The sequence below is a fragment of the Pteropus vampyrus genome, unplaced genomic scaffold (assembly GCF_000151845.1).
Source record: "Pteropus vampyrus isolate Shadow unplaced genomic scaffold, Pvam_2.0 Scaffold583, whole genome shotgun sequence".
Taxonomy (NCBI): Eukaryota; Metazoa; Chordata; class Mammalia; order Chiroptera; family Pteropodidae; genus Pteropus; species Pteropus vampyrus.
Window position 1 is genome coordinate 98,588 of NW_011889364.1, and position 20,608 is coordinate 119,195.

A 20,608-nucleotide genomic window follows, 5' to 3' on the forward strand; every position below is an offset into this window, starting at 1 on the left:
TAATACCGCTTTGGTATTGATGAACTCCTTTAGCTTTTTCTTGTCTGAGAAGCTCTTTATATGTCCTTTGATTCTAAATGATAACTTTGCTAGGTAGCGTAATCTTGATTGTAGGTCCTTTCTTTTTCATCACTTCGAATATTTCCTGCCAATCCATCCCTTCTGGCCTGCAAAGTTTCTGCTGAGAAATCAACTGACAGTCTTATGGCAGTTCTCTTGTAGGTAACTAACTGCTTTCTTCTTGCTGCTTTTAAGATTCTCTCTTTATTTTTAACCTTTTATGTCTTGATGTGCACCTCTTTGGATGCATCTTGTTTGGTACTCTCTAGGCTTCCTGGACTTGTATGTCTAGTTCCTTCACCAGGTTAGGGAAGTTTCCTATAATTATTTCTTCAAATAGGTTTTCAATTCCTTGCTCACTTTCTCCTCCTCCTGGTACCCCTGTGATGTGCTGTTGATATGCTCAAAGTCATCCTAGAGGCCCCTTAAACTATCCTCATTTTTTTGCATTCTTTTTTCTTATTGCTGTTCCGATTGGCGGTTTTCTGCTACCTTATCTTCTAAACTGTTGATTCGATCCTCTGCTTCATCTAATCTACTGTCGAGTCCCTCTAATGTATTCTTCCTTTTAGTTATTGTATTCTTCATTTCCAACTGGTTCTTTTTTATGTTTTCTATCTCTTTGTTAAAATTCTCACTGAGTTCATCTACTTTTCCCCTAAGTTCATTGAGCAGCCTTATAATCAGTGTTTTGAACTCTGCATCAGGTAGATTACTTATCTCCATTTTGTTTAGTTCTTTTTCTGGTACTTTATTCTGTTCTTCCATTTGGGATGTGTTTCTTTGTCTCTCCATTTTGGCTGCCTCCCTGTGTTTGTTTCTATATATTAGGCAGTGCTGCTATGTCTCCTGGTCTTAGGAGAGTGGCCTTATGTAGTAGCTGTCCTGTGGGGCCCAAAGCACAGTCTTCCCTAGTTACCTGAGCCAGGTGCTCCAGGGGTGTCCCTTGTATGGCTTTCCTGTCATAGTTGAGCCTTGGCTGCTGTTTCCACATCCATGGGAGGGATTGACTCATTGGCTGTGAGGTCATGAGGACTGGCCTGAGAGGGGCTGACCCTATTGGAGCATGATTCATTTTAGTAGGGCTCTAGTGCCTCCCAAGTCTGCCCTTTAGGTGTCTCATCCTTGGTGCAGCCGTAGGTGGTGCTCTGGCTCAGTCAGAAGCCAGCCACTGGGCATGCTGGCCCTGGGTCCTCCTGGTAGAGGCTCTAAAGTGGGCCAAGTTTAGCTGCAGCCTGTGCCCTCCTGGGGCTATCAAGCAATCAAGATTCACCAGGCAATCCACATATGGCTACCACCTGGGCTGGGCTTAGAGTAGCCTTGAGAGGCCAAGCTGTGAACTGAGACTGGCTGGTGCTAGTGCCAGGCTTGGGCTGCTCAGCAAGAGGTATGGGTCAAGCCAAGGCCAGATGCTGCTTGTTTGGAGTTTGTGAACCTTTGAGAAATTTTAAGAGAGTCCACAGCATGAGCCAAAACAGGCATTTTGTATGGAAACGCCACTGGAAGTGGTTTGGGTGGATCCACAAGTTGGGAGGGGAGGGGTCTCCAGAAATCACCAGGGTGGGGTGAACGGTGTTAGTCAGGCTGATGGAGACTCGGATATGGCAGCCACCTGCATCTGCACATGAGTGAGGGGAAGGCTCAACAAAGAGACAGTGGATTCTGCCAGCACTTCTGTCTGGGAGAGAGCTGCCTCTCCAGCCCTCACCCTGAAGCCAGACAATTCAGTTTCTCCTCATGCTTTTCGAGGACAATCTTGTTGCTTTTAGAATTGCTGCCCTGAAGCTCAGAGCAAGTAAGTATTGATGAGTAAGTCTGAGCGCAGGCCCCTTAAACCTTTTCCAGTTTAGGAAAAAAAAAAAAGTGCAGCTTGCTGCCAACATTAATTTAACATCACACGTAGGAATGCTACATTTTCTAGGATTTGACATTTTCAGTGATTGAGTATTACTGTACTTTGTAAATCAAAATACCACTACTAAAAACAGAACGCTATAAATAGAATTACGTCATTTGTTTTCAAAGACTATGGATGTGAAAATAATAATAAAAGCAAGCTATTGCATGGCAAACTTTAGGGGTAGGGTTAGGACTATAATCTGTGAGTTATCTTGGGATAAATGCTGTAGCCGCAAGTGCTGCCAGCTAGTATTCTTAGGGCAAACAGAAGTGGGTTAAGAGGAATATCTGTGACTTCAGCCGCCCTTCGTCTCACTCGACCACAAACTCTGCTGGTTTTCACAGCCAGAACTTGTGGGGACTTCTCTTCCTGGCACTGGAACCCTGGGCTGGGGAGCCTGGTGTGGGGCCGGGACACCTCGCTCCTCTGAGGAACTCCAAAGCCGAGATATCCCTCCACCACCACATGTAGCTGTGGGAACACCCTATTTTGTGTCTCCGCCCCTCCTACCAGTCTCGAGGTGGCCTCTTCTCTATGTCCTCAGTCGTAGAACTTCTGTTCAGCTAGAAACAGGTGATTCTCAATATGCTTGTTCTGTAGTTTAGTTGTAATTTTGATGTGGTTGTGAGAGGAGGTGAGCACAGCGTTTACCTGTTCTGCTACCTTGACTGAAACTCTCCATTTGGAATTTTTGAGAAATAATAAACTTACTGTAACATTTTTGCGAATGAATAAAAGTCTTCAAAGAGCTTACATTAACCTTAAAATAAGAATAACAGCACTTAGAGAGCATCATTTTACAGATGAGGATCAAGGCCTGGTTCTCAGTACTAATACTCAAAAAGAAATAATACAGGCATGGTAACAGATTTTTGGCGGGCCCTTCTCTGTGGGCTTCTCATAGTGGATCCATGCCAGAGTAACCTACAGCCTTGAACCATTGCCTAGCCCCTTACCTATGGGCTATGAGCACTGAAGGGGGCTGTACAGTGTGAAAAAAGAGAATTAATAAAAGCAGCTTACATTTCTGAGACCTGCTATGCACCAGGTTCTAGGCTAAACAATCACCATGGATTATTTTGATGAGTCCCCCCCATGACGTCCCTACATAGCAGATGCTTTAAAGATCTCTATTTTATATTTGGGAAAGCTGAACCTCAGAGAAGTTAGGCAACTTTCCCAAGCTCACACAAAAAGAAAGTGGACCACAACCCCAGGGTAATAGGAACCCAGAAGGAGTTGGGGGACCTGCCCATGCACTCTAAGAGCACACCCTGGAAATTGCATATATCATTTCCATTCATATCTCATGGGTCAGAATATAGTTACATGGTCTCACCTCACTGCAAAGGAGGCTGGGAAATGTAGTCTTTATTCTTAATAGCCATGCTCCCAACCGATACTCAGAGGTTCTATTTCCAAAGGAAGAAGGAGAGAATGGATATTGGGGATAACCAAGTGTCTTAGCCACAGCATTTGATGCAAAACACCACGATATAGAGCAGAGTTGTTGTCATTGTGATTATCCGACTTTGGAATCTGAGTGCCTGGGTATGAATCTCAGCTCCAGCATTCACCAGCTCTGTGACCTTGGGAAAGTCACTTCCTCTCTCTGGACCTCAGTTTCCTCATCTGAAAACTGGGGATAATAATAGCATTTGTCACCTACTACTATTCCTGGCACAGAGGGTGGCCAGCTTGTTTCTTTTTACTTGGGATTGTCCCAATTTTAAAAACAAGAGTCCCATATCCTGAGAAACCCCCTCAGTCCTGGGCAAAGCAGGACAGTTGGCCACCCTGCTGACATATAAGGTCAAGTACTGTGGCTTCAGCCCTTGGCTTCATTGCTCTCTCCTGTCTCTCCCACAGCTGGAACCAGAACAGAAGTCTAAACCCCAGAACCCTGTTGAAATCCAGGGCCTGGAGCTAGCCACTGGCTACGAGGTGTCTGGCCGCTGCCGAATGGAGAAAGAAGAGGATCTGTGGGGCGAGTGGAGCCCCATTCTATCCTTCCAGACACTGCCTTCTGGTAAGGATCTCCCGGCTTATCCCTTCACCTTCATCCCCGTCCTGGAAGTCTGTCTAGTCATGCCCCTCTTATTTGTGCCCTTTTCCTCATGCTTGCCAGCTCCAAAAGATGTATGGATATCGGGGAATCCCTGTGGGACACAAGGTGGACAGAAATCCCTGCTTCTGTGGAAGGTGAGCTGTGGATACCAGTTATATTTCTCTGCACGTGTCAGGAAACTCCCAAATAACAATGATATAAACAAAACAGAGGTTACCGTGTGGCCGTTTTGAGATTGTTTGAAGGCTTAAAGGAGGGGAATGAATGCTCAGAGAGGTCGTGGCACAGGGTTGGGCATACAGCAAGCCTCCTCGAATGTCAGCTACTTCTGTGAGATCTGAGCTGAGACATGAAGATGGATGCAGGTGTTCCAGGAAGGGGAGCTAGCAGGTACAAATGTTTAGAAGCAAGACTAGACTCAGCTCCACAAAATATAGCACAGTGTGCTGAGAGCTCAGATGCTAATATCAAAAGGACTTTATGAGATGACAGAAAAGGGTGTTAACAGTACTCATCAATCCAAATCCGTTGACTGCCTACTATGTTCCAGGAATTGCTAGACCCTGGCTCACAGAAACATTCATCAAGGAACAAAACAATACCTTCTTGGGCCACACAACCTAACATCATTGATTTTAATTATTACACAACATTTATGGAGCTCTTACTATGTGCCAGGTCCTAGCCTACACATTTATTTATATAAACTAACCTTACAGATGAGAAAAAATGAGACACAGAGAGGTTGCCCTGAACCACACAACTAATAAGTGGCAGAGCTGAGATTCACTGGCTTTCAAATGGCAATTCACAGCCTCAGTGCCTCCGTTACATAACATATACTTTGTAATGCCCTTTTACTACACTGAAATGAAATATCTAGATAATACAGCCCATGTATATACATACTTTAAACATATGTAATGTTCTAATAGTAACAGTCAGTAGAAAATAAAGGAGAAATATGGTTCTATGTAATGGCAAAAAAATTCAGTTCACCAGGATGATTTAAGAGTATTAAATCTGTATGTACCTAATAACATGGCTTTAAAATATGTAAAGCAAAAATTGACAGAACTACAAAGAGAAATATATGAATCCACAACTGTCGTGGGAGGTTTTAATACTCCACTCTCAATAATTTCATAATAAACAAATGTAAAACAAGTCAAGATCTAGAATATCCGAACATGTGATTAACAAACTACCTAATAGACTAATGAACTCATATAAGAAACATCAGTACATGCATTCTTTCTACACACGAACAGAACATTTACCAAAGTCAACCACATGCCAGGTCACAGACTAGTTTTTAGAAACTTCAAAGGAATACTAAAACATTCTCTGATCAAAACAGAGATTGTGCTAGGAATTGATAATTAAAACTGCCTAGAAAGTCCTCATATGTTCTGAATATTTAATTATTCAGTGAATATTAAAGTCAGATCCCCAAATCATTTTTTTTTTGTTCTAGGATCAATTAAAATTATTAGACAGGTTTTTCATCTTCAAAAGTTTTCAGTGTGGATAACATTAAAAAATCATAAGGGTCATGGGACAGTTTTTTGTTTCTAGGACAATGTCATATCCCTGACTCTTGCCCATCAAATACCAATCATCAAAGCAACCAAAAATTCCCACCGATTTTCCCAAATATCCCAAAGAGGATATCATCCTCTTTGCTACATGTAACCATTCCTCTATACAACAGTGGGAATTCCAAAATCCCTAAGAATGACACAGGACATAGACTAGGGTGAGGCATGTAAGGCAGGGCTGTACATGATGTGCAGGAAATCATGCCTTTACCTAAAGTCTTTATATTTTGTTTGTTGTGGGCTTTTTTGCACTAAGTGTGATTGATTAAAATCTAATTTATCTTGATTACTGGGTTTTTGGCATCTTTCCCCTTAAATTTTTCAGCCAAGGTGGGTGCCTCACTTGTCTCACCCTAGTCCAGGCCCTGGAACTGTATTCTAATCCCACCTCTGCTGCTGAGCCCCTCTGAGACTTAATTTCCTCGTCTGTAAAGTGGAGCCAACAAAAATATTTCACCGACTTGTTTGTCAAGGGACCTCACTGAGACACACAGAAGGTGTCTGACTAATGGGAGATATTAACCCCTTTTTCCTCTCCTCCTTCAGGCCCCTGGGCACTGCGTACAACTGAGCTATAGAGTCTGGTTCCAGGTTAAAGGTCAGGAGCTGATTCTAGAGGAGACTCCCTGCTGTAGTTCCTTCGTCCCCACTCAGGTGGAGTGGGCTGCCGTGTCTGCTGTCAATGCCACAAGCTGGGACCCTCTCAGCAACCTTTCTTTGGTCTGCTTGGGTAAGAGGCTACGAACTTCCTCCACTCAGAGCCCTGGAAGTGCTCAGGAGGGGAACTCTCGAGTGGGCAGCTGAGACTTCTCCTCCCTGCCCTCTAGGTCCAGGCTCTGCCCCCCATGGCGTGGTGGTCAGCAGCATTGCTGGGAGCACAGAGCTGCTGGTGACTTGGCAACAAGGGTCTGGGGAGCCGCAGGAGCATGTGGTGGACTGGGCTCAAGATGGTGACCCCCTGGAGGACCTCAACTGGGTCCGACTTCCCCCTGGGAAGCTCAGTGCTCTGTTGCCAGGTGAGGCCCTGGTACACCTGGGTTCCTATCCCAGCTGTCGGAGAGCAGGCTGATGGGTGGGTTTTCAGGAGAGTGTGTTTTGCTTAAAGTATCATTAATTCATTGACCACCCACTGTGTGCCAGGCTCTGTTCTAGCCAGTGTAGTGATAGCAGCTGATATCTATTGGCATTTACCATAGCATGAAATCATTGAAACTTCTTTATAAAATAGGTTTCTGTTATCATGCTTAATTTACAGATGAAGAGAAAGGCCCAGGGCCTTGCCCAAGGCCACACAGCAAGTAGGTGATAGAACCAGGATTTAAACGACACAGTCAGGCTCCTAAAGCCAATCCCTGAGCCATCACTCCACTGTCCCTCAGCAACATCCCTGCCCTCATGGAGCCAACATTGTTGTGGGGCAGGTGGCCAATGAAACAAAAACAAGGGCACCTGTAATGTAATTGGGGCAAAATAAATCAGGGTAAGGGTGAGGAGGGAGAGTAGCTATTTTAGAAAGAAAGGTTAGAAAGGCCTCTCTGGGAAAGTGCCATTTGAGCTAAGGCCTAATGGAGGTGAGAAAAGGAGCCATGAGGATGTCTGAGGAAAAAGCAAGAGGAAACACACAGTCCAAAGTCCCTGAGGCAAGAATGTGCTTGATGCTTAGAGCCTCCAAGGAGGCCAGTGTAGCTGGAGTGGAATGAGTGAGGAGGAGAGTTGGAAGAGGTGAGGGCAGCGAGGTGACGGGACAGAGCAGAGCTTGCAGTGCCTTGTGGGCAATGGGAGTGGGGGGCGGGGAGGGGGTGACTGGCTTTTGTCGGAGTGAAACGGGAGCCACAAAAGATTCTGAACAGAGGCGGCACGTGCCCTGACTCAGATGCTCACAGGCGCCCTCTGGCTGCTGTGTGCGGGGAAACAGGCTGTGTTGGAGAGACGTGGTGGCGGAGCTGAGAGAAGGAACTGTGCTGGTTCAGGCGGGAGATGATGAGGTCTGGATCAAGCGGGAAACGAGGAGGAAAGAGAAGCAGGCAGGTTCTGACTGGGGAGTCTTGAAGCAAAATTTTGGGGACCCATTCGATATGTTCGCATCTGAGGTGCTTATCCAAGTGGAGTTGCCCAGGAGACTGTCAAATGCTTGGGTCTGGAGCCCAGCAATGAGTCCTGGACGGGAGCTTGACACTGGAGAGTCCTTCCTTGGGGTAAAGAACTTGGGAACGCAGATAAATGACTTATACCCAGATCTTGATTTCAGTGTGTCCTTCTATGGACCCAAATGAGGGCTCCTACCACGCAGGCAATGAATGAGGGAGTGAAAGCAAACTCTTAACTGGTTTTTGCGCCTCCCCTTCCCAGGGAATTTCGAAGGAGGGGTCCCCTACCGAATCACAGTGACGGCGGTCTCTCCTGGGGGCTTGTACTCTGCCGCCTCAGTCTGGTGGTTCAGAGAGGAACTAGGTAAGCTGTGATGCTGGAGGAATGCGGGTCCTGGAAGCCTGGCAGACCTTGACCCACTGGCTTTCTCCCCAGCACCTTTGGCAGGGCCAGTGCTTTGGCGACTCCAGGATGCCCCCCCAGGGACTCCCGCCATAGCGTGGGGAGTAGTCCCAAGGCACCAACTTCGGGGCCATCTCACCCACTACACCTTGTGTGCCCAGAGTGGGACCAGGCCTTCTGTCTGCATGAATGGTGAGCTTTCCTGGCCCCTGCTCCCAGCCCCCACAAGATCCACCCATCAGTCTACCTCACAGCTTTTCCTTAGATGGGCCCCTTTGGTTCTCTGTCAGCCCCCGAGAGAACACCTGATGTCATCAATTCCCTAGTGGACAATAACCCTGGCGGCTATCAATGTAATGGACTGTCATTTGGCCATTAAAAATGAACACTCCAATCTATATTTATTGACATTGAAAGATGCCTGTCATATTTTATTAGATGAAAAAGATAAAAGGACTCAAAACTCTATGGGCTGGTTCCATTTTTGTAAAATAAACCCAGAAATGAGCAACGTGTAGGCAGAAATATGAAAATAAATTACCCTCGATGTCAGCAGGATTGCAAGATCATATATGATTTTTCTTTCTTTTTCATACCTTTCGGTATAGGCTAAATTTTTACTCTGAGCACAAATTCCTTTTAAAAAATCTTTATTACCCTTTTGTTCTAATTACAAAAATTATCTCTGCTCGTTATGAAAGCTGACACACTAAAGGACCATATATCATCAAGAATATCCGCATTTTCATCATCTCAGTGATACTGACAACACAGCTTGTAGATTCTTCCATGTGTATGTTAACATAGATAGGAGTCATGTGGTTTTGAAGATTTTGAACTTTGTATTATAGCAAATATCAAGCACATACAAAAGTAAGAATATAACCTTGTGTGTCCACCACCCAGTTTCAACAATTACCAGCATTTTGCCAATTTTTTTTTTTTACTCCTACAGCACCTGGTCTTCCTAGGTGCTCTCCCATCCAAGCACTAATCAGGCCCGACCCTGCTTAGCTTCCGAGAGCAGACAAGATCGGGCACGTTCAGGGTGGCATGGCCATAGATGCCAATCTTGTCTCAGTTTATCCTCTACACTTTTTTTTCCTAGAGCCTTTGGTGTCATTTCACCCCTAAATACATCAGTGTTTCACATTTGTCTCTAATTGATAAAGCCTACTTTTTAATATAATTACTTTGCTATGATCACACCTCGCAAACATATATATAGACCATTAGGCTTAAAATTATATATGATATTAGCTATGTATACGTGTATATTTTTATTAAAAGTGGACCATGTTATAGACTATAGTTTGGCCCATGAATTGTATGGCTGTGATGTTTTGCAACATTTTTTCACCTGATGACTTAGCTTGGACATCTTTCTTTGTCAATATATCTTGATCCATGTTAATATCTCCTCTAATTCTATAATAAACCAAAAAGCTACTTTCTCTTTTGGCTTAAAAACAAACAAACAAACAAAAAGAGTAATTCAGTAAAATAGTAAACAAAAATAATTCTGGAAGGTCCAAATGTCTTCCCTTGGCCTAGGGAGTCTTCCCTACATTGGGTTTTGTGCAGGTGAGGGATATGATGCTCATTTATTCTTTTGCTAATTCAAATCTATATCATTTTGGAGTACTTTCTATGTGCCAGGCTGATCCAGGTGCTGGGAATACAGCCCTCGTGGGGCTAACTTTCTAATGGAGGCTAGGCACACATAGACAAAGTAAATAATATCTAAGTAGTATGTCATATGATGATAAGTGCTGTATAGAGAATAAAGCAGGCACGATGGGGGGTGAAGGAGGTACGCTTTTATATGTAATGGAGTGAGGGAAAGCCTCCCTGAGAAGGTGACATTTGTATGAAGTCCTGAAGGAGGGAGCTATGTGCATATCTGGGGAAGTGTCACAGATGGAGAGAAAGCACGCACAAAGGCCCTGAGATAGGACTTGACCGCCTCCCCAACCTCTCTGGTTATGTCCTTCAGTGAGTGGCAACACCCAGAATATCACCCTGCCCAACCTTCCCTGGGGTCCCTGTGAGCTATGGATGACAGCGTCCACCATCGCAGGACAGGGCCCACCTGGTCCCAGCCTCCGGCTTCACCTACCAGGTAGGGGGGCTGGGGTGACAATACCATAGGAGGGGGCCTGCTCCATTCGAAGGGTGTATGGAATGATTCTCTGAGCTCCAGTCAATGGGGAACTTTTTCACTTGGGGAGGGTGATTATTGATGTTGTATTTTGATTCTGCTAAAAACTGCTGTGGATTATCAGGCTATGTGTGTCTCTGACCCTTTCACCCACCCTTGACTTCTCACCGATTGCAGCTCTATTCATAAGCCCCACTCCCACCCCAAGACTTCCCCCACTGTAGCCCCTACCCATTCATAAGCCCTGCCCTTTTATCCACCTTCACCCAAGCCCTGCCCACCAGTGAGCCTTACCTGACCCCACCCTCCTCGTGTCCAACTATTCTTCTGCCCCTTTCCCTCAGATAACACCTTGAAGTTGAAAATCCTGCCAGGTGTCATTTGCCTGTGGGGCCTGCTCCTGATAGGCTGTGGTGTGAGACTAGCCACCCCTGGCAGGTGAGGCTGTCAGACACGTGGGTCTCTGCCCAGGTGGGGAGGGCAGCTGGGCATTAGCTGAGCTTCTGGGATGAGGGGATGCCCCAGGGCTCTGTGACATTCCTGGACCCTGCAACCTCGGCATGGATATCTGGCCACCTGGATTCCCTTTCCTCTTACCTACTTGCCAGGTGCCTCCACCTGTGGCACAAGGTACTGCCCCGCTGGGTCTGGGAGAAGGTTCCCGATCCTGCCAACAGCAATTCCAGCCAGCCCCACATGGAGGTGAGCAAGAATGGGTTGTCAGGAACCTCCAGGGGGGTGGGGGACGCTGGTACCATGGGGAGTAGGTTGGGAGCAGTGTGGGGGAGACTGGAGGCTAGAATCTCAGCTTCCTCTCTTCCCAGGAGGTGCCCCAGGCCCAGCCTCCCAGAGACTTGCCCATCCTGGAAGTAGAGGACATTGAGCCACTACCGGTTATGGAGCCTCCCCAGGCTTCCTCCCAGCTTGACTCTGGGTACGAGAAACACTTCCTGCCCACGCCTGAGGAGCTAGGCCTTTTGGGCCCCCCACGTAGGTCCCATTTCTGGCCTGAACCAACCTCAGGCTAGGAAAAGGGTGCTCATTTGACAGCTGAAGACACTGAAGGTCAGAAAGACTAAGCCTCTTGCCTGAGGACACCCAGCCAAGAAGAGCTGAGATTGAAGGACCCCTACAGAGAAGGGCCTGGCCATATACGGGATATATGGATGGATGAGGGAGCAAAGGAAAATATACAAAATCCAGAGTGGCAGCCGCTTCCCCAAATCTGTCCTGCTGCTGTAACAGCATAGTAGTTAGGTGGACTCCCAGCCTCCCTTGCTGCTAGGAGTGGCCATGCAGAGTTCTTCCTAATGGAACGTGAGAGGTGACATGTACCGAAGCTGGGACTGGTTGGGGCACCTCCATATTCTCTTCCCTTTCCTGTGAGCTGGAACATCGAGTGAGCTAGCTTCAGCCAGACCCAAGGGGAGAGTGGGGTCAAGAAATGGAAAGGAACCTGAATCCCTGAGTGACTACATGGATCGGATTCTCCCCCAACCCCAGAAAAAATAAACTTATTTTTATAGTTACTGTAGTTCGAGGTCTTTTGTTATAGCAGCTGCACCTATATGTTCACTGACTTATAATCTTTGATTCTAGCCAAGTGAAGCCCTCAATTACCCACTAGGAGGTGGTAAGGGTTCTGTGCCAAAAACACACATTCAAGCAGTCCAAATGCTTTAATGTTCTATTTTCAAGTATAAAGGCTTAGTCAGAGAAGGAGGCCAAGGTCACAGGCAGTGGGCAAGGGGTCTGGAAGCCCAGGTGGAGGTGGATGTGTAAGCCAGCTGGCTCCCAGATGCCACGGCCAGTCCCATGTGCCCTGTCCATGCCTGGGACCCTCTGCTGGATGCCAAGAGGCCGAGGTAGCTGTGAGAGGAGTGGGGTGTGGGGTGGAGGGCGCGAGCTCACATCACCGCACAACACTGGCACGTCTTTTGCTTAGGGCCACTCGCCTCTTCACCCTCAGGAGGAGCAGATGGCTCGGGCTGCTGGGCAGGTGCATAGGTGGGCACGGGGTGCACACTGGGGTTGGCCCTGGGCCCCTCCACTGGAAGCAGTGGCTGGCACTCGGCAGGCTGCTCAGGAGCTGGGATCTCTGCCAGGAGGGGGGTGGCATCCCTTGAGAGGTCCTGGCCCTCAACAGGGGGCTGGGGCTCCACTGTTTCCTCCTCCACGGAGCCTTCCTGCTTCTCCTGGGGCTGTGGTCCTTCCTCCTCTGGCCTTGGCTCTTCCTTGGCCCCCAGGGGAGCCCCTCCCTCACTTACCTCCTCCTCCTGGCATTCCTTCCCTCCCGACTCTCTCAGCTCTTCTGGACTCACATCTTCCGTGACCCCTTGGGTCTTCTCGGCCCCCAGTGGCTCATCTCCTGTTCTCTCTGCCTTCGGTGATTCCTCATCTTTTTTCTCTGCTTCCAATGGCTCCTCGCCTCCTGTTCTCTCTGTTACTGACACGCCACCTTCCTCCCTCTCTGTCACCAACAGTTCTTCAATCGCCTCTAGCTTTTGGTCGTCTTTCTTCTCTACTCCCAATGGTTGCTCATCTTTCTCTTCTGCCCCAAGCTTTTCCTCACCTCTTTCCTTCTCTGCCCTCAGCAATCCCTCAACTCCCTTGCTTTCAACTCCCAATGGTTTCTCAACTTCCTTATCTGCCTCCAGCTTTTCCCCACCTCCACTTTGCTCTACTCCCAATGGCTCCTCGCCTCTTTCCCTCTCTGTCCTCGAAGGTCCCTCAGCTTCCTTGCTTTCTGCTGACAATGATTCCTCGCCTCCTTCCCCCTCTGTCTCCACCTTTTCCTCATCTCCTCTCCTCTCTGGCCTCAAGGCTTCTTTACTTCCTTTCCTCTCCACCATCAGCGACATATCCACTCCTTCCCACTCCGCCCCTGCCTTTTCCTCGCTTCCTTTCTTCCCTGTGCCTGCCGATTCCTCTGCCTGTCTCCTCTCTACCTCCCAGGTTTTCTCCCCTCCCGCCTTCTCTGCCCTGACAGGACTCTCAACTCCTCCCTCGCTCCCTGGTGCCCTTAACCCTTCCAACCCCTCCACCAGCAGCTCCTCCCATTCCTCACTGAGGGTTACTCTCTCCACCCAAATGAAGGACCCCTCCTCTCCTCCAGAGCCCCTCTGCCTGTAGCCATCAGGGCTGCCCCTGGGGGCCTCTTCCCCTTCTCCAGAAGCTTCTTCCGCTAGTCCCTCCTGGAGCCTGGGCGAGCTGGTCTGCACAGCCTCCGGGCCCCCGCCCGCCTCCCTGGTGGCCCCTGAGTCACTGCTCTTCCCTCCCACCCCTTCCCAGACCACCTCCATGACACCTCTGTCTTCCTTCACCCAGGATGGGAGCTCCGGGCGGTCAGCTTCTGGCCTGTCCCCAATGGCCTCCAGCACCATCTCCTCCACCTTAGCTTCCAGCTCCAGGCCCGTGGCCCCTATGGCACAGTCCTCTGTGGCCCTCAGCCCCTCCCACACCACTGTCACCACACACCCTCCTTTGGCCTCACCCGCCCCTGCCTCGGATGCTGCCATCTCCTGACTCTGCTCCTGCTCCAGAGGGAGGCTGGGTCTAGGGCAGGGGCCATTGGCTTCTGAGGAGGTCTCTGCTGCCCCGGGGACCTGCCTCAGGGCTTGCGGAACCCCCATAGCCTCATCTCTGGGCTCAGAGGGGGACTCTAGGAATGTGACCACTGGTCCAGCTGGCAAGGAGGCTCTCTTGTTCAGATCAGTCTGGCCTGAGGGAGTCAGGGGAGCAGAGGAGAAAGGGGACGACAAGGTAAGATTCAGACTACCCAGATTCAGGTCCCTCCTGATACCCCAGACCTATGGGCACAAATACTCACCTGCAGTATCTGCCTCCACGGTGGGCTGGGAGAGCGGACGGTGACCCTGGGGGGATGGCAGACAAGGTCAGGCCAGCCCACGTCTCTGCCTTCAGCCTCCTGCATGCCAGTACCCCTTCCCTGTTCAAACACCTTCAATAGCTCCCCATTACCTTCAGGACCAAACCCTCTAATGCACCTCAGCCTTCCTCACCCATTTATCACCCTCTGCTCCAGTGCTTCACACACAGTAGGTGCTTAATCAATACTGTGTCATGCAGCCAATATCTCTGGTATTGGGAACCTATTCTTAAGGCTTTTGCTACTGGAACATACATTCCAATGGGAGGAGGCAGGTCATAAATACAAACAAATAAATATATAATGTCAGGGAGTGAGAAGGAGTATGGCAGGGAAAAAAAAAACAGGATGAGGCATTAAGGAATGTTTGGGAGATGATGGATGCCTCCTTTATGTATAAGATAACAGGAGGGCCTCTTAGAGGAGGTGACATTAATAAGAGACCCGAGGATGAGAAGAGCCAGCCTTCAGTCAAGAGGTGGGGAAGGGCATTCCAAGCAGAGGGGACAGCAAGTGCAAAGGTCCTGGGGTTGCAAGGAGCTAGGCAAGTTCGAGGAACAGAAAAGAGGGTCAGTATGGCTGGAATGGAGTGAGGAAGGAAGCGAGAGGAAGATAGACTTGGGGAGAGGTTCTAGGGACAACCATGCAGGCCACCTAGGCCTCAGTTCTCTGATCCTGTCCTCTTTCCAGACTCCATGACTTTGCACAAGTTATTCTTTGCCTTGAATTGCCTGCCTCTCACTCAGATACAGCATAGATGTCACTGCCTCCAGGAAGCCTTCCCTGAATCCTCAACCTCAGGTGCTTCCTCCAAGCTATCTCACGCCCAGGGCTCCCCCTCACAGACTTTGTGCACCCAATCTCTTCATCTGGACTGTTAACTCCCATGGACCAGGACGCATGCCTCGTGTGTCTCTGGCAAGGAACTTCCCGCTTATATCGAAAACCCAGCAAGTGCTTCCCATGCTGATTAACAGGTCTCCTCTCCCTCTCTGTCCTGTGACAGGCACCTGAAAGCTAAGGCAAGACATCAGGGAGAGGTGGGGACTGTGGAAAACCTGCACTTCACTGTGGCCAGGTGCAAATGTGGCCGGATCTTTGGACTTCAGAGACAATTTGGACCTCTAGATTTTATTGTAAAGTGTCTTGGTTTTCAAAACCCTGTGTATGGCATGTGGATTCTATCTTAATAAAGGTGTTATCAAAATGAAAACCAAAAAACCCCAACACCTGTGTGGAGCATCTCACGGTTTCTTCCTGCCTTCCTCATTTGGGCCATACTAGCGACCAGGTATCAAAACGTTCTGTGGTGCCTGTCCCTAGTGCTAACTTGCGAGCTCCTCCACCCTCTCTCACATACCTCTTCCAGGTGTGTGCTCATATTCTTTTCAGAGATGGGGAAACTGAGGCTTGGGTAGGAGAGTGATTTGCCCAAGACCACAAAGCAAAGAAGCAGAGGACTAAGCATCTAAACTGTACTTGCAGAGGTCCTGCTTGGGGCCCTGCGGCCACAGCCCCTCCCCAACCATTTGCTCCTTGGCTCCTCACCTGTCTGTGCCAGGTGGGCCTGCCCGAGGGCTTGTGCTGGGCACCTGTGGATGCACTTTGCAACAGCTGCAGCTGGGATTGGAGTCTGGGGAAGAGAGGGGGCTGCTGGGAGCCAAGCCCCCAGGCTCAGTGGATCCCCACAGTCTCAATTTGCCACCTTCCAGGAGGGGGCCCAGGGGTCCTGGCCTAGCCAGTTTGGGGCCAAGGAGGCAAGCTGGGGCCCCACTCACGTGAACAGGCTGTCTTCCAGATTCCGGATGCGGGCCTGAGCCTGGCCCTCCGGCGACTGGGGATCCTGCGAGGTGGGGTCCTCAGGTCCCTCCGGCCCCTCAGCGGCCCCGTCCATTAGCCACCGCTCCCGGAGAGACTTCCTCTGGTCATGGGAAGGGGGCGCCAGCTGGGCATACAGACTCCCATGCCCCAGGTAGGGTCCCCACCCCACCCCACCCCCAGGCTGGGCAGGTTTCTTATAGCACCACAATCACCCAGATGGGACAGACATTTCTCCCATCACTGCTAGGTGGGAAAGACACCCCATGACCAGCCCATAGCTTCCCCAGGCTGAGAAAAAACACCCATCAACCTCCCAACGCTTCTAGAATGGGATTTTCATCAAGAGGTGAACTCAATGTCTCTCTTGGCCCCTCCCTACCCCACAGTTGGACAAATACCTTCACTGTCCCCATACTCTTCTCGAAGGTGGAACGGACGGACGTCCACATCACCACCACCGCCACTCTCCCAAGCAGGGAAAGACACCGCCCCCAAAGCTGGAACCAGTACCCCTACCTCCTTCCCCGAATTAGAGGCTCCTGTGATCCCGCGAGCCGACTCTCACAGGTACCCCCCACTGCCCGGCCCAAGCTAGGCAGGCGCCCCAGCTGACCCCCAACCTTGAGCCTCTCCACGCGGAGTTTCTCCTCCTCCAGCTCCCTGCGCGCCGCGCGGATCTCCTCCTGCAGCCGCCGCTTCTCCTGCGCACAGAGGACCGAGCTGCCCGCGGGCCGGGCGGGACCGCCGCCTCCCCTTCCGCACTCCCTTCTCCACCCGCTCACCGGGGCTCCCGGTGTTCTCGGGGCTGCGAGGCGGCGGAGCGCACGTCGGGGCCCGGGCGGGGAGTGGGAGCTGTGCAGGCGCTGACTCAGCAGCGGCCGGGGCGGGGCGGGTAGGGGCGGGGCCGGTCGCTCCCCGGATGCTGCGAAGGCCTGGCCCGCGCTCAATGGGGGTCTGTAGATGGGGGAACCTTGGAATCGGGATCTGGAGGGAAGACAGAGCTGTGGGGTATCGAGAGATGAGGTCGAGAGAGATGGGGTTCAGAGAGGGGAGTCCAGAAATGGGGATCAAAGAAAGTGGGCTAATGAGATAGGACGTCCGGAATGGAGGTGCAGTCATGGGGGTACAGCGAGACCGGGCTGTGGAGATTGGGTCCAGAGAGCTGGGGGTTCAAATAGATAGGGTACAGATATGGGGGTCAGAAGGATGGGGTCCAGAGAGTTGAAGATTTAGATATGGGAGTTCAGAGAGATGAGGATCAAGAGATGGGGGTTAGTGACATGGGGGTCTGAGAGATGGGGTTCAGACATGGTGTGTTTGAGAGATTGGGGTGCAAAAATGCAACATCCGTTTATGCACATTCTGGGAGTGCAGTGTCTGCTGCGTCACCATTTTGGGGGGGATGGTGACCAGTCCTCTGAATTGGGGAACGGAGGGGTCTGAGGATTTAGGTGGGGCACCCCAGGCAGGGCTGGAGCTGAGGATGCTGCTCCCCGCCACACACAGCGCTAGGCCAGCTCCCCGGAATGGGAGGGAGGCAAGGAAGAGGACTGGGATAAGGCTGGGGGTGCCCAAGGCACCTGGGCGGGGTGCACCCGGAGGGCATCACTTACGGCGATGACCTCTAGTCTCTGCCGGTAGAGGGAGCTCTCAGCCATCGGCCTGTGGGGAGAGAGCAGATGGTGCGGAGCGGGGTCTCCCAGGGCCCCACCCTCTGAAGGCTGACCTCTTGAATGCCCCTCTCTGAGCCGAGATCCCTGAGGTACTTGGAAAGCAAACAGCCCAGCATTTCCTCTATTTCGCCTTTGAACCTAGGAGGAGTCGGGGTAGAGGGTGGCGGTCCTGCGAAGAGGCAGGAGTGGAAGTCATGACAGGTTGAGCTAAAGCCCTTCCTAGGCCTGACATTACCTCTCTGAGCCTCAGTTTCTTCATCTGTAAAATGAGCCGGGATAGTTTTACTCTGACCTTGCAGAGAGACGCCCTAACAAGGAAAAAACTTGGGACATGGTACTCAAAAAACAGTAGCGTAGTTCATTATTCATAATACCTTTAATAATTTCCATGGTTAATAATGCTGATGATTTATTATAATAACCATTCCCAGTCCATTCTACAGAAACTCTTAAACCCCACCAGACCCCCAACAGGCTGTGTGTCTCTTTTCAATTCCACACTTTCTCTGGACCTTGGCTCTTACCCAGGATCCCTTAAGTTCTGGCGGATGAGGGAGTCTGGAAAGAGAATTGTCCATCCCACCATGGACATACACCATCGCCATGGTAACTCCGAAGCTGCCTTATCCACCTGCCAACCCACCTCCAGGGGGCAAGGGTCACCAAGTCAGCTGCCTAGCCCTGGACTCTGAGCTGGGAGGAGGGGAAGGGGATTTGCTGTTTAAGATTTAACCTGAGATGTCTCCATCATTGTCCTCCTTGCAGCACCTCAGGATCCCGCTTCTCAGCCTCCAGGGCTTCCCCTGGACCCATCTGGGCTCCCTCTGGAAGACGGAGGCTGACTGTGGTACTGCAGGGAACTTAGGGGACAGTAATTGCTACATCAACCTATGATCACAAGACATGCATTGAACGCTGACTATGTGCAGGTGTTTCACAGGCCAATATCTAGAAGAATATATCTATCTGACTGTCGTCCCTGACACCTAGCCCACAGCAAGCCCTCAAACACGTATTAATTTGAGCACTAACCCTATTGGGTGAGTATTAGCCTCATTGCCCAAACTCCAGCGGAGCCTTCCAGATTTTCTCTGGCCACACCATGAAGGCATAATATCACCACCATTTAGCACTTACTATATATAGTGCTCTAAGTGCTCTGTAGTGCTTCCGTTAGGCTGCCACAGCCACCCCCGCCTACCCCTCCCTGCCCTGATCTTGAGACACTGTAGTCGACTCATTGCTGAGTTGACATTCCAACTGAGAATAAAATCGGCCAACCATTAGCCAGTGCATACCACGTGCCAGGCGCTGTGAAACACTTTACCTATAGCAACTCATTGAATCCTCTCATCCTAGGAGGTTAAGTAGTATTCTTGTCCCCATTTTATTGATGGAGAAACTGAGGCTCCGAGAAGTGGCAAAAAGATTTGTCCATGGTCACTGAGTCAGGGCTGGAATTTGAAGCTTTCAGGCTCCAAACACTGGGGATACTTGGGGAGAGAGGCACCCTGTTTTGGTAGCCAGGAGGCCAGAGATCAACCTGGAGTTCTGTGATTTTATTTGGGGCAGGGGGCTGAAGTCATACTTTGCACGAAGGCCAGACCCCCTGCTAAATAGGTTTGCCCCTCGGGGGAGTACTGAAGTCCCCCCTCTGCTGTCCCATCCCCAAGATGTAATCTCCAGGCCTCTTTCTTGCTGGGGAGGGGGATCAGGTTCCCGTTGCTAGGCAACCAGGTTTGTAGTTGGTGAATAATGCAACAGGGACCCAAAAGAGTTAGGAACAAAATTGGGGACCCCGGAGGGAGCCCCTTTTCCAGAATTTTTTACAAACCTCGAGTCTCTCCACCCTCCTACTTTAAAAGGCCCTCACACCTTGAATATTAAAATATTCTCTACATGCATTCGATATTGTTTAACTCTACAGGAACAGCTTTTGTGGCTGTGGCCTGTCACCACCAGGAACAGTTGGTGGCCATTTTATTAAACAGGTGATCATTTCAATTTTGCCATCCTCTTTTCCAGTTTGGGAGCTGTTAACTTTTTCTACTGGATCTCAAGCTTTTCCTCCCACCCTGGACACTGAGGGGTGTCCCTAGAGGCAAAGCGTGGGAATGAGGAGCCCTGGCATTCTCCACCTCTCCCCCTCCCCCCCCCAGTCATAGCCCCTCCCCCAGGCTGGACTTTGGATTTGAAGCCTGCAAGCGGAAAATCCCCAAAGAAGAAGGGGTGGGGGTCTGCTTCTCTCACCTGACTCTCTGGGAAGGGGGCCATGGAGGAGCCTGTGGGTTTGGCTGCTGCGGCATCTCTCCATTCCCCCTGCTCCCTTTGAGAGAGGCCATCTGGGGCTCTCACCCCTATGGAAAGGCCAGCGTTCCCCATGAGCCCCTCCCAGGTCCTATTCACCTGCCCCCCTGACCCTGGACACTTACATGGGTGTGGCCGGAGACCACACCTGGCTCTTCAGGGCCATCTCTGCCCAGAAACCCACGTACTGGTCTCCGAGATCAGGACCCACCACCCGCTTGCCCGAAGGTGCCCTGGAGGCTGTGACTTGGCTGGCGGGAGGGGGGGTTGCGGTCAGGCACCAGGAGAGCTGGTCCAGCTGGTTTGGGCTGGGAGGCGGGAGGTGCGTTGGGGGAGGGGGCTGGGGGCTGGCAGGCAGTTCTGGGGAGGTACTATCAGCTGTCTTGATAAATTATTTACCAGCCACTGGCCTCCTTGCAGCACTTGGCTGCCTCCTGGCAAATGCCGTCTCACATGCTTTGTCAGGCATGTGGACCAGAGTGGGGAGTCGCCGACCCCCTCAGAGAATGACGCCTCCACTTGGCACCCCAGACACCTCAAGTCCAGCTGCCCATCAAGGGGCCCCCACATGCAAGTATTCTTGCACACCACACATGCTGACTACTCTTACACACTACTTATTGCCCTTCCTTCTCAGA

The 20,608-nt window shown here is 50.4% G+C and overlaps 2 protein-coding genes, 1 non-coding gene and 1 pseudogene across 8 annotated transcripts in view; 2 read left to right on the plus strand and 2 right to left on the minus strand.

The window, feature by feature from the left end:
• The window catches only part of IL27RA (interleukin 27 receptor subunit alpha), a 16,979-nt gene extending 5,165 nt beyond the window's left edge, over window positions 1-11,814 (plus strand). For both annotated transcript variants that reach the window (XM_011384477.2, XM_011384479.2), the window contains 10 exons: window positions 3,830-3,989; window positions 4,089-4,162; window positions 6,176-6,359; window positions 6,457-6,645; window positions 7,979-8,080; window positions 8,153-8,311; window positions 10,116-10,241; window positions 10,625-10,718; window positions 10,889-10,982; window positions 11,105-11,814. In XM_011384477.2, coding sequence (XP_011382779.1) covers window positions 3,830-3,989; window positions 4,089-4,162; window positions 6,176-6,359; window positions 6,457-6,645; window positions 7,979-8,080; window positions 8,153-8,311; window positions 10,116-10,241; window positions 10,625-10,718; window positions 10,889-10,982; window positions 11,105-11,308 — 1,386 coding nt within the window. In that variant the 3' untranslated portion in view covers window positions 11,309-11,814. The remainder of the gene's footprint in view (window positions 1-3,829; window positions 3,990-4,088; window positions 4,163-6,175; window positions 6,360-6,456; window positions 6,646-7,978; window positions 8,081-8,152; window positions 8,312-10,115; window positions 10,242-10,624; window positions 10,719-10,888; window positions 10,983-11,104) is intronic.
• LOC111733601 lies at window positions 2,817-2,952 on the plus strand. Its single transcript, XR_002778045.1, has one exon. It is a non-coding gene; the product is annotated as a small nucleolar RNA SNORA42/SNORA80 family (small nucleolar RNA).
• LOC111733598 lies at window positions 9,066-9,184 on the minus strand (annotated as a pseudogene).
• A 126-nt stretch (window positions 11,815-11,940) lies between the features above and the next one.
• PALM3 (paralemmin 3) lies at window positions 11,941-20,259 on the minus strand. Of its 5 annotated transcripts, XM_023525630.1 has the most exons (8): window positions 20,096-20,253; window positions 18,397-18,523; window positions 17,604-17,652; window positions 16,611-16,691; window positions 15,948-16,090; window positions 15,718-15,802; window positions 14,110-14,155; window positions 11,941-14,001 (listed from the first exon to the last, which is right to left on the minus strand). In XM_023525630.1, the coding sequence occupies exons 3-8, from the start codon at window positions 17,646-17,648 to the stop codon at window positions 12,188-12,190; spliced, it is 2,214 nt and encodes a 737-aa protein (XP_023381398.1). In that variant the 5' UTR covers window positions 17,649-17,652; window positions 18,397-18,523; window positions 20,096-20,253; the 3' UTR covers window positions 11,941-12,187. The 5 variants fall into 5 exon arrangements, with proteins under 5 accessions (XP_023381398.1, XP_011382782.1, XP_023381400.1 ...); XM_011384480.2 differs by lacking the exon at window positions 18,397-18,523 and having other exon boundaries at window positions 20,096-20,258; XM_023525632.1 differs by lacking the exon at window positions 18,397-18,523 and having other exon boundaries at window positions 16,773-17,652; window positions 20,096-20,212.
• Window positions 20,260-20,608: the final 349 nt, after the last annotated feature.

What these genes read in the sequence shown, in the direction of transcription:
- PALM3 (XM_011384480.2), bottom strand. Translation starts at nt 20,136, where the DNA reads ATGGCCCTGAAGAGCCAGGTGTGGTCTCCGGCCACACCCAT. An exon ending in TCCGCGTGGAGAGGCTCAAG is followed by an intron (nt 16,091 to 16,610) that starts GTTGGGGGTCAG and finishes TCCCATGACCAG; the next exon opens with AGGAAGTCTCTCCGGGAGCG. An exon ending in CGTGGAGGCAGATACTGCAG is followed by an intron (nt 14,002 to 14,109) that starts GTGAGTATTTGT and finishes TGACTCCCTCAG; the next exon opens with GCCAGACTGATCTGAACAAG.